The following is an 11,596-nucleotide window of genomic DNA, read 5'->3' as shown; positions in this document are numbered from 1 at the left end:
GCAATTGACATAGTCTATGTTCTGCCCAGAAGTATCAGAACTAGCAGCTACTGAAGAAATGAATGTTGTTGTGCCTCAGTACCAGGTCCTCCAAAGCAGAATAAGTTTGGAGGTGCATCTGTCCCCATGACCATCCTGATGAAAGCCGTAATGATGCTTCTTAGTTGGAAATACCCCCAGGTAGCTTTACCCTGTGCTTCATGCACTTAGTGACACCTGTATTGTTCTCCGGTGAATGATGCTTGGTGCCCAACGACAGAGTTCACATGTTAACAGTAAAGTAGCTCATGAGCCTGATCCAGTCTGTGCAACTGTCACCTCTGATTTTTTTTTTTTTTTTAAATCAGACTTCACCACAGATACTAAGGTCAAACGAAAGAGACATCTGTAACAGACTAGCATCTCAAACAATTTAAGTTTCTGCATGTGGCATCAAACTTTGTGCCACAGATATATGTTCTTCCATTAACAGGTACAACTACAACATGTTTAACTTACACTATTGTAAGTACTGAAAGACAGGTTCCAGGAATCACGACAAATATGGGCGATAAATTGTTAATTGTTATGCACTTATGTAAGGACAACAATTACAGCGCAAGTCAAAAAAATATCCAAAACTATAGTTTAAAAAAACTAAGTGGAGGGGGATAAATTTAATGATGATGGATGCCATACTCCTGAGGTAAACATCTTATCAGTTTGGTCTGATTGAGAGCCAAAAATTTGCTCATGAGCTAAACACATTTAGAGTGAGGAGGTTTCTACAACAATTATCCATTCCTTCACTAGGAATTAGTTAATGAAGATGCAGAAAGTGAAGGGGAAGGGACAGACAAAACAAGAGTCTAGCCCTCAATTTTTGTTTTAAACCTTTTCTTACTTTGAAGCTTCTGATGTAGCAAAGGAAAAACTTAGACATTATAAAATGTTCCATTTGAGTTATTTTCTGGACAGTTAGGGAAAACAACACTAGACTATTTGTACACAAACAACTTTGAGGCATTTTGCTTTTAATTTGCATACAACTCTTTAAAGTGAAATCCACATGAAGAAGGGTGAGATACAACAGAGCCCATTTACCATGTCACAAGTTAACAATACAAAGTAAACATCTGTTGTCCCTATTAACTAACTTCCATCCCTTACCCCAACTTGTCACTTACTGCTGCAAGTTTCCATGAGAAATAAATGCATGGACTAGATCCTGACTCCACAGATGTTCACATGTGGACTTCAGTGGTACTGCAAATTATAACATCAAGAATAAATTGAAATAGAATGCCTCGAATGTGCTTATATCCTCTGAATGTTTCCCAAATCAAGACCCAAAGTTCACAGTAAAAAAAAAAAAAATACTCCTTGAATTGTTCTATTCAGTTACTTAGCTGACTGTGGTTCCTCTGTGGAGCACATAGCTGAGGAGAAAAAGAACAATACTTTCTGTCAAATGAGAGAGAGCGAGCATTAAATCAGGAATATAGAGGCATCAAAATAACTATGCTGAAATGGACTTCCCAAGCAACTTTATCTGGAACACAATTTGAGCAGGCTCTTTCCATCTATGAACTGATAAAATTTTCTAGCTATGCATTTTCTGCATAAAGTTGAACTTGACCAGGCTTGTGGCTTCTTTCAAACTGGCAAATACCATTTTGACCAAAATACATTACAACATTATTATATATATCTAAGGTAGAATAATGGCAAGGTACTAAGGACAGCACCATCTTTTTTCTTGTTTTAATGAGACTAAATAATGGGATAAAAATAGGCTGAAAGGGGAACAACAACAAATTTGTCTTGCAGATTTTTCCAAAAAAGATAGGAACATATGAGAGAGAGAGAGATTGCAAAGAAGCTTGGCCCACCATCATCATCATCAGAAAATCCCTATCAGTTAGAGCTGTCTGTATTTAGGTCTTACAACAGTAATAGTGATTTACCTTTTTTACCTTTTGACCTAAAACTTTGCATGAAGGCTTTTTGTGTGTGTAGGAATTCTTAACATTGAGATTCTGTGACACTACACCACTCACTGAATTCACTGTGTAAAAGTTGAGTGGAAAAAAAAAATACAATTGTGCTGAATTGTATAATACAGAACTTAGAATTGCGTCTCTAACAATAAGGGTTGTGTATGCACAAAAGCTTACACAATCATAGAATCATTGATTATTGACAGATGTGCTATCTGGGATTTCCCTTTTATCCCCTCTCATCAGCATGGATTCTCCAACAATTCTATTGTCTGAAATATTTCAGTACCAGAGAAGAGACTAACAACAACAAAAAGAAAATATTTGTACACATTAATATTTATTATTTTTGTAATCATTTTTCCTATATATTTAACACTAGTGTGACAAAATTCCTGTTAATTATATGTCATGCAAGTAACTTAAATGAGTTAGCACTATCTAAACTGGTAAACCTACCACTAGGGGTTACTTCTGAGTCTACAAGACAAGTATTTCTGCAACAATGTTGACTAGATGAGTCTGCATATAACATAATAGGCTCAGTTGGAGGTACTTTACAGGTATCTAAATGACAGCACAGCCTTCAGAAGCACTGTAGTGGCATCATCCTTTGACCTAAGTAGACTTGACATTATTAAGAAGGCTTGAGTGGAGGTGTAGGTATGTTGGAAATTGCTGTTAAGAGGGATGGTGTTTCTGCAGTTAGTCAGTTTATCTTTTGCTAGTTAAAGTTGCTGTGGTTCATGTTCCTTCTTTGACAGGATAAAAGGTAGAGTTTTTACTCACTCTACCCATGTTGCTATTGTTTAGGTCACAACAGAGATATTGAGAACATACAGTACCTTTCTGCAGCTGAAGACAAAGATTGCTGCTCAGACTGCTGCTATTCCTTCTCTGCAATTCTTTGGTGAGTACATTTTCATCAACACCAAGTATGAAAATAAACTCCCTAGAGTCCAGATCTTTATTATTTACATTACAGGAGGGGTCTACTTGTAAATCACTTATTCTTTTCTCCTACGACACCCACTGGTTTCAAAACAAAATAATTACAATTATTAAAAGAATAGCAAGAGTTGTGATAGTCTTTCATTGTACTGGGTATTTCCCTTTTTAACTAACATACATTCTAACAGAAATCCCACAGTACAAACCAGATAATTTCAATTACAAAACAGAACACAAACTATTCAGTCCAATGTGAGAGCATGTGTATGTGTGTATAATACTGTAAAAGTAGTCACACATTAGAGGTATATAATTCAAACAGCATCTTCCTTCATGAACCTGCTATAATTGAGGCAGTGACAAGGTTTCCATTTCTTTGTTTTCTGCGCTCTCTAAAGAATGGCTATTGCCACATTTTGTGAACCATAATACTGTACAAGCAGAAGCTTGTTGGTATCAGGTAAGGACTAATAACACTAGTGCAAACAGGTGCAGTGATACTTCCTCCAGTTTTGGGATGAACCAGCTATATAACACTGAAAGAGGCCAGGCATCTTCTTCAAACCCACATACGTGCATCTTTCCCACTCAAGACATATCTTTTTCTGACTTTATCTTCTCATTACAAGGGTAGGGAGAGAGCCACCAGCTCATGTGATATTTATCACATGCATGATTTCTTGACTGTTTTCCTATTAATACTATGAATGTTTTATAACAAGTTTTTATAACAAGTCAAGGAACAATAATTATGTCAAGCATCAGGAAAGTGACAATAATACTGATTTAGCATCTTCAATAAAAAGTAAAATATTTTGTCCTGAGATGCAAGTCCAGGAAGGAACAGGAATGAACTTAATACTGTACCATTATTTGATCATCATGCACCTCATCTGACCAGATGACAAAGAACAAGTGTTTATTGCCCTCTGCTCATCCAAAGATATGATAAGCAGTTTATTTAGGTAAGTGCTTGGCATACCAGAATGTTGTCAGACCAGTTCTCACTGTACTGTCCCCCTTTAGCTTATTTCTTTAAAAGGAAAAAAAAAGAGAGAAAAAGGAAAGAAGAACATCTCAGCAGGTTAACCCTCATCTTCTCTCAGCTCTGTGGGTAGAAATTTGTATTGCTGTTGGCGGATCTGAGCTAGTTTTTTCCTTGCCTCTTCCAGCTCTCTTTCCTTCTTCAGCATTTCTTCTTGGGCTGCAATGATCTAGAAAAAAGAAGCATGAATTAGGATAGCAAGAAATATTGTCTGTAAATCCATCTTTCTTTTTCTATGGCACCAGTCACAGAAAGGGCCCCCAGCATTACCCACCGAAGTTTCAATGTCTTCAGCAGGAATTGGTCAAATGTTTCCCAGATTCCCACTTGTTACATATAGAGGATTAAAAAAAAAAAAAGTATCTTCTAGCAGTTTTACCATACATCCAAGTTGGATTTTAGAATGCTGTGCTCCTCCAATATTCACTGTCCAATTAGCAAAAATTAGACAAACACCGTCTCTTAACATATTGTTTGTGTGACAGTAGAATTGCATACTCATTGCTGCATGGAACCAAAGTATTTTCCTGCATTTTGAAATGCCGAAGGAGAAATGACAGTACTACAGAAATTGACAAGTTACAGTATGTTCAATGGTAACCTCAGTTGATGCTGTTTCTTCTTATTCATAACAGTGAATCCAGAATTTGGTATAACATCAGAGCCTTGAAATCTTTGTTATTATTTCACCATATTTAGTAAGGTCAATATAATGAAATGTCATCATTTCTTATCTCTCACACTTTGTCTTTGATGATATACACACAAAACTGGTGTTCCATTAGGACTTGGGGATATTTAAACTGCATAATAGAAGTTTGAAAAGAGCCATTAATTTAATCAGGATGAAAATTGACAAGATATTGGACAACTGTAACTGCTCTTATGGTAACCACTCAATAAAGAAATGTAGTCATACTAGAGCATTTCATGTTGCTGTTATGTCAGCAGTTACTTAACCGAGGCAAGTGATTTATCATAGATCTCTATGTAGCTTTGTCCAGTCAGAAATACAACGTGAACATTGTAATGCTATGCTATGTTTCCATGACAGTTTTTCTCCACTTCAGTTACTGGTGATCGTACCAACCTGAGCAATTCCACCCACAAACTTTGTTTTGACTACAACGTCGTCATCCTCCGCTTTTCCAAATGCTGCTTTTTGAGCCGCCCTGACAAGATTGTCTGATGCTCGCTTGACAGCATTTCCTGCGGCCTTGAGAAAAGACAGAGAAAATTCAGTAATAACAAAAATGCATAACTGTAGCATTGATTCTTCTGAGCACCAAAACTAAAACATTTTTGCTTACCTTCACAGGAAGGCATCCTTTTTTGTTTCTTTCCAGTGAAAAGAAAACTAATCCTTCCAAAAATCTAAGCTTTGATCAAAATCAATCTTTTCTACTAGAGCTAAAAGGTGGTGCTGACACCTTGTTTTGGAGCACTCAGGTCGTGAAGGCCATTTACTAGGAAACACCGTGTGCAGACAGCTGACTAGCATAGTGCTCAGCATCATATGATCTGGCACTGAATTTGCTCTAATGTACTAAGAGCTGGTGAAAATCATGAAAAGCTGACTCTAAAAGAGTAGCCCATGGTTTAAGAGGTACTGCACATGGAGGTGTAAATGAGATTTTTGATATATCACTGGTGGTTCTTAAAATTTGTCCCAGATAACACATGCGTCTGATATTTTGTATTTCAACTTGGTTGATACACCAAAGATTTGACCTATGCCTACTTCTTGGCTCTTACTGGAATCCTCCTCCTTCCCACCTATCTAATCATCAGTGTCAGAACAGAGGCAAGAAAAGAAACTTCTGGGCTGCTGTGGACTTAGAGCTAAGAGGCGTCATAGGTCACTCATTCTAAGAGACTGACTGGGAGACTTATCTATTTACGTGCTACTCAGTTGTACATACAAATACTGAAACATGTTTGGGGACCACCTTTTAAGTGCTTTAGCAAAGGAACAACTTTATGAAATGGGGCAGAACACCAAAGATATTTCTACCTTCTGTGCAAGAGAAACACCTGTGAAGAATTTAGTTGAGATACCAGAAGGAACATCTTTTAAAATTGATGTGACTTTATCACTACTCAAACTTGCTTCTGCAATCCTGTATGGCATTACTTTTTATCAAGTACTCTCAAGAGTAATTGAATACTTCGTGAAGGGAAGGATGTGAATGGTTAAATCTCCTAATCCCGTACTTGAACCCTGGGACTGGGAAGATGTTTATCCTGCAAACTAAATTTTAAACACCTTTTAGCTACAGGAGTGGATTTGCATGTCACTGAGATATTCCTGCTGCATGGAATGATGAGCATGAGGAGGTTGGGGCAGATGTAGGTAAAGCTTAATCTATTGACCAACAAGACTTGAAAAGTTTACATAGGGTTAGTGAACTTTTGATCTGATCCAGTAGCGTAACATCTCACACTAACTCCTGCTCATACAGCAGATCAGTCAACAACATCAACACACAGAAATGTTATCACAGACTGCAGAGAGAAGGCAGATACTTGCAGTGTTGTGACAGGAAGAAAGAGAGAATAAGAAGACCATTCTCTGTTCCATGGCTCCCGATGTCCCCGGGGTGTTATGTTGTGAGAACATTTGTTCCCACAGAGGCCACTGGCCAAGACAGCCTGTACTGACATGCCGGAGGCACACAGGCAGCAGGAAGGGAAGCCACATGGACCAGCTCTTAAATCCCCTCTTGTCCTATTCCATATCTCAAATATCACCTCCCTTTCAACTTAACTCTTTTTCCACCTGAAACGACCCAAAAAACAAGTCATTTGAAATTTGCTTTGCCTAGTCTGGACCTGATCCAAAGCAAATGGAAACATTTTCACTTATTTCCTTAAGTTTTGGAAAAGACTCCCTAACAGTGCATTCCAAGCCAGCATTCATGGGAAATGCAGTTCAAATGCCTTTTCCCAAAGCTTGCAGCTGTTTGTGGGGCTAGAAAAGAGAAAAATAATATACTCAAACTCCTGTACCTAGACTACTGATTAAAGCTATATAAAATCATTTGTGCTGGGGGAAAAGCCAGCTGAAAAACCATAGTAGATTTGGCAAATCTACCAGTAAAAATATTTGGTAGACATCAACTCACTGTTTTTGCTATGATAAAGGACATTACTTCCAAGTGCAAACTGCTTTTCCCTTCATTATTCATTTTGAGACTAATGTAAAGCTTAATAAAGTGGCAAAGTTCACTTTCAACCCATGCTTAGACTTGTCTCCTTTTCACATTCCCTTCCAACTTTTCACATTCCAAGGCTATTTAATAATATTTGCCTACAGTGACTGAGTACCCTGAATTTCCTGGCAGAGCTGAGAAAACACAGCCTCTAGTACATGATTTTGTTCCTGTTTCTATTCTTTGTTCTGCATTTAAAATTCATTGAAACCCATCTTGGCATTTGGATATGAAAGTAAAGGTTGAGTTACAGTTGGAACTATCTTCCAGTTACTGATACCTCCCCCACAGACCCATGACAAAGCCAGTCCACATGAATCCACATTGAAGCACTAAAACCATCTCATCCCTACGGATAACATTAACATGCCACTGCTTTCTGTGGAAACAAACACATCTCATACCCTCATACATTTATTTTTTCTTCCTAAATACTTAACCCATTTTTCTATGTTGAAAAAATGACAATATCAGTTCCTCTTGCTCAGACAGCTACTCAGTCACGTATTTCTGCTAGACTTGATTCTACCTATCCATATGCTAGTTGTTATATTGGACAGCTTATAATATAAGCATCCATTAGCAGTATCTGTGGTAAAAATTGAAAAAGAGGAAATTCCACTGTCACCAGATACTAGATATTGGTGTGAAAAAAAAGGAGCTGAAATAGTTCTCACATTCCAGGCTGAGCCTGCAGGATTGGAAGTCAGAAGAGGCTGTAGCCATTTTTAAATAAACACCCTCAAACAAAGCTCCAGGAAAGACTTTACCCCTCATAACACAATGCTAAATTCAGTAGCAGTTCAGACAAGCTAAACATGAAAGGGATATGTAATGTAAAAATGAACCAGTTTCATTTAAAAGTGTTAAAATGGACAAATGGACTTAGGTTGAGGTGTTGCATCCAATTTTTTTATTTTTTATTTTTTATTTATTTATTTATTTTTTTGGTCTGACAATGACTCTCCATTTCAGAAAATTTCTGTTCACAACTGGGGTCTCTTGACACCTAGAAACAAAGAAAATCTGAAACTGACCACATCCCTGGCTGTGAAGCAAATGCTTCATTGAACATATGCATAATGTTGCACAGGTCAGAATAATACTCATGTGCAACCAAGTTAAGCCTTCTTAATAGTTTGCAAGCTCATGCAACGCTACAGGCTAGGGGAAGAGTGTCTAGAAAGCTGCCTGGCAGAAAAGGGTCTGAGGGTATTGGTTGATAGCTGGCTGAGTATGTGCTAGCAGCATGCTCAGGTGTCTAAGAAGGCCAACAGCATCCTGGCTTGCAACAACATCCAGGTGCTGGAGTGTGTCCAAAGAGGGGCAATAAAGCTGGTGAAGGGTCTAGAGAACAAGTCTTAGGCAGAATGGCTGAAGGAACTGGGGTTGTTTAGCCTAGAGAAAAAAAAGTGCAGGGGAGACCTTATCACTCTCTACAACTACATCAGAGGAGGTTGTAGCAGGGTGGAGGTTGGTCTCTTCTCCCAAGCAATGAGTGATAGGACAAGAGGAAACAGCCTCAAGTTGCAGCAGGGGAGGTTTAGGTTGGATACTAGTCAAAATTTCTTCACTGAAGTGGTTGTACCAGGCTGCCTGGGGAAGTAGCTAAGTGACCGTCCCTGGAGGTATTTAAAGATGTGTGGATGTGGTGCTTAGAGACACGGTTTAGTGGTGGATTTGGCAGTGCTAATTAATGGTTGGACTTGATGATCTGAGAGGTCTTTTCCAACCTAAATGATTCTCTGATTGATTCTCACTGGAGGCCTAACTGAACACAGAATAATTGCAGAGAAACTCACTACACTCAGTTGCTGTAAAAATACACACAAACTTTCTCAGCTCATGTATTCCTGTAATTGATAAGAAGTATACACCTATGAATATTGCATCTAAACCAGGCTAGGCAAAGACTAGTCAATGTTTGCATCTCTCAACATCTTTCAAAAATGAAGAATAAAACAATGAAGTGAGATTTAGTTACTGCTGAGTAATAAGAAATGCACCACTACTTCATCCTTAATGAACTGAAGTCCCCCAGAATCCCACAAGAAAAAGTGAGTATAAGTCTGGAAATTCAAGAAATGTCCAGAAATTCTGGATTTGTTCAGCAGTGCTAAAACAGTGTTGACACAGCATTGCTGTGGGTTTTCAGTAATGAAGAAAACAAGTACCTGTAGCCTCCTCATGGCTTCAGAGTCATGATCAGCCTTTACTTTGCAAGCCACAAGAAGTTGTGCTGTAGAAGCTGCAACTTGTTTTGCAGATGAGATGAGCTTCTCCTCACTAGCGTGGCCTTGTACTGAGGCATTAGCTGCTTCACAGAGATTGCTGGTTGCAGCTGCCACCATTCGGGCCTAGGAGTTAGTAAAGAAAGTCACTGTGTGTTCTTACAGGATATTATTTCTGCAGAGAAAGTACTAGTTTGCCTGATACGTTAAGGACTAACAAAAAAGAGAAGTAGTTACTCACAGCGGAAATAAGTCCCTGAGACCACTGTCCATCATCAGCTGCATTTGCAGGGATTGCTCCAACCTGAAAAAACAGTTCAGAGATGGCTTACAGTGCAACAGAAAATACAGCTATTTTGTCTTTGATTTAGATCAGTGAAAAAGGACATCTGCAGCTGTTACTGAGCACAACACATAAAGGAGCACAAAATCCACTTGAAAGTTTGGAAGTTAGTTATCACTAAGTGTGCTTCCAGCACACATCTGCCTGCTGTGTGGTGGTGTCCAACTTGCTATGCTGCTTCAATTGCCCCACCTTGAAACACATTTAGAAACCCCACAGTAATACCCGTTGCAGCAGAGACTTTGGCCTAAGCAACACTAAGCAGTTGCTCATTAACTCTGGACCGCTCAAACAAGTTATTTCTGTCTCCACAACACATTTGGATTTACATGATTTCTGAATTTGTTCTGATTCTGGCATTATGGAAGGGTACAAAACAGAAAGCTCCCCAGGGATGTCCCCTGACTGCCTTTGACTCTAGTAATAGCATTTGAGGAAAGCATCCCATTTTTCTGCATGGTTCACTGCTGCTGCTGAGTCCATAGCATCAGCAGTACTGGCAACAACCAAGAAACAGTTTTCTTCCCATTTCAAATGAAAAACCAGAAATAAAAGCTTATAGTTGGTCACCAACCCCCAGTTTGCCTGGGTTTGGGAGTTTTGGGGACAATAGTTGGAAGATGTGAAATGTAAACATGGTCCAGAACCTTGCTATGTTTTAAAAGAAATGGAAACGGGGATTTGTGCATAATGAGGATCCCAGGGATCAGAACTGAATCCTTACGCATGGATATGGTGACACCGTTGTAACATTATGAGAGAATTCAGTTATACAACAGAATATGCTAGAGTTCCTGAATTTGTAAAGTTTCCAAGTTTTCTTGCCTAAGCATTCCCAGAAAAATAATTTGAAGTAGTCCATAAATAAAGCATTATAGACATTGGTGTCCAGAGTGTGTGGGAGAGAGGGGAATAGGGGGAGAATATACAGGCAGGTGTGGTAAAATAAGGTAGATCAGATCCAACTTCACAGACTTCATCTGTTCTGCAGAAATTGCTATAAAATAATTTCAAGTAAAATTTCTTCAACTGCAATATCGTGCCAGTTTTCCCTTTAAGTTATTTTCACAGCTTTTACCATGTAATGTGGGAAATTTAAGTGGGACAAGAATGTGCCTGGTTCACATATATCCATGCAGTTGTCTTAGTATTTCCCATTGCCTCCAGACCAACTAAAAGGTCAGTGAGAAATCAGTAGTCATTACTCTTCAGTACTAAAGAGACAGATGTGGAACAGATCAAACTTGTCCTTCCTTCCTATGTACCAGCATCCATATCACATGCCTCAGAAAGTTTCTTGCAAAAGCAAAACACTTCCTTCAGCATCAGCAACTAAATCCTCCCAGCAGGCAGGTTGGAGCCATTCAATATGGGCAAGAATTCCATCAATTTTAGGAGCCAGCTTCCCATATTGCTGACTAATCTGAAGGTAGAGGTGCATACGTGTCTGAGGATAACCTGAAGTGACAATCATCTAAAAACAAGTAATTAGTAAAGACAGAAAGGAGAGAAGGAGAAAGGGTTGTCACTTCCTTGTGTCAGAAATATCTTATGGCCTTATTTATTTGTGTATCATGAGAGGAACATGCATAAACAATTCCGAAGGTTTTTTTCATTACATTTTCATTTTGGCTAGGATTAATTTCTTTCCTTAGAGATCACTGCATTGTCTGCTGGCTCAAGAGATGAGATCCTAGCAGGCAAGCAATTATCAGTAAAGGCTATTCAATGCAAAAACTTGATGATCTTACAGCAAGTCACCATAGAATAATGAAAGATAAAGCAAAACGACTAAATTCAGTAAAGCAGGCTGAACAAATCTGCTGTTATGGTAC

At 38.6% G+C, this 11,596-nt stretch overlaps 1 protein-coding gene across 5 annotated transcripts in view; it reads right to left on the bottom strand.

Annotated features, from left to right (window-relative positions):
- Positions 1 to 2,300: 2,300 nt before the first annotated feature.
- Positions 2,301 to 11,596, bottom strand: part of TLN2 (talin 2) — a 173,992-nt gene continuing 164,696 nt past the window's right edge. For all 5 annotated transcript variants that reach the window (XM_082769058.1, XM_082769056.1, XM_082769059.1 and 2 more), the window contains 4 exons: positions 9,660 to 9,722; positions 9,362 to 9,544; positions 5,066 to 5,191; positions 2,301 to 4,144 (listed from right to left, as the gene is read on the bottom strand). In XM_082769058.1, the coding sequence (XP_082625184.1) occupies positions 4,016 to 4,144; positions 5,066 to 5,191; positions 9,362 to 9,544; positions 9,660 to 9,722 (501 nt within the window). In that variant the 3' untranslated portion in view covers positions 2,301 to 4,015. The remainder of the gene's footprint in view (positions 4,145 to 5,065; positions 5,192 to 9,361; positions 9,545 to 9,659; positions 9,723 to 11,596) is intronic.

This window comes from Aythya marila (assembly GCF_965140915.1).
Source record: "Aythya marila genome assembly, chromosome: 11".
Taxonomy (NCBI): domain Eukaryota; kingdom Metazoa; phylum Chordata; class Aves; order Anseriformes; family Anatidae; genus Aythya; species Aythya marila.
This window is presented reverse-complemented; position numbering and strand designations above follow the sequence as displayed.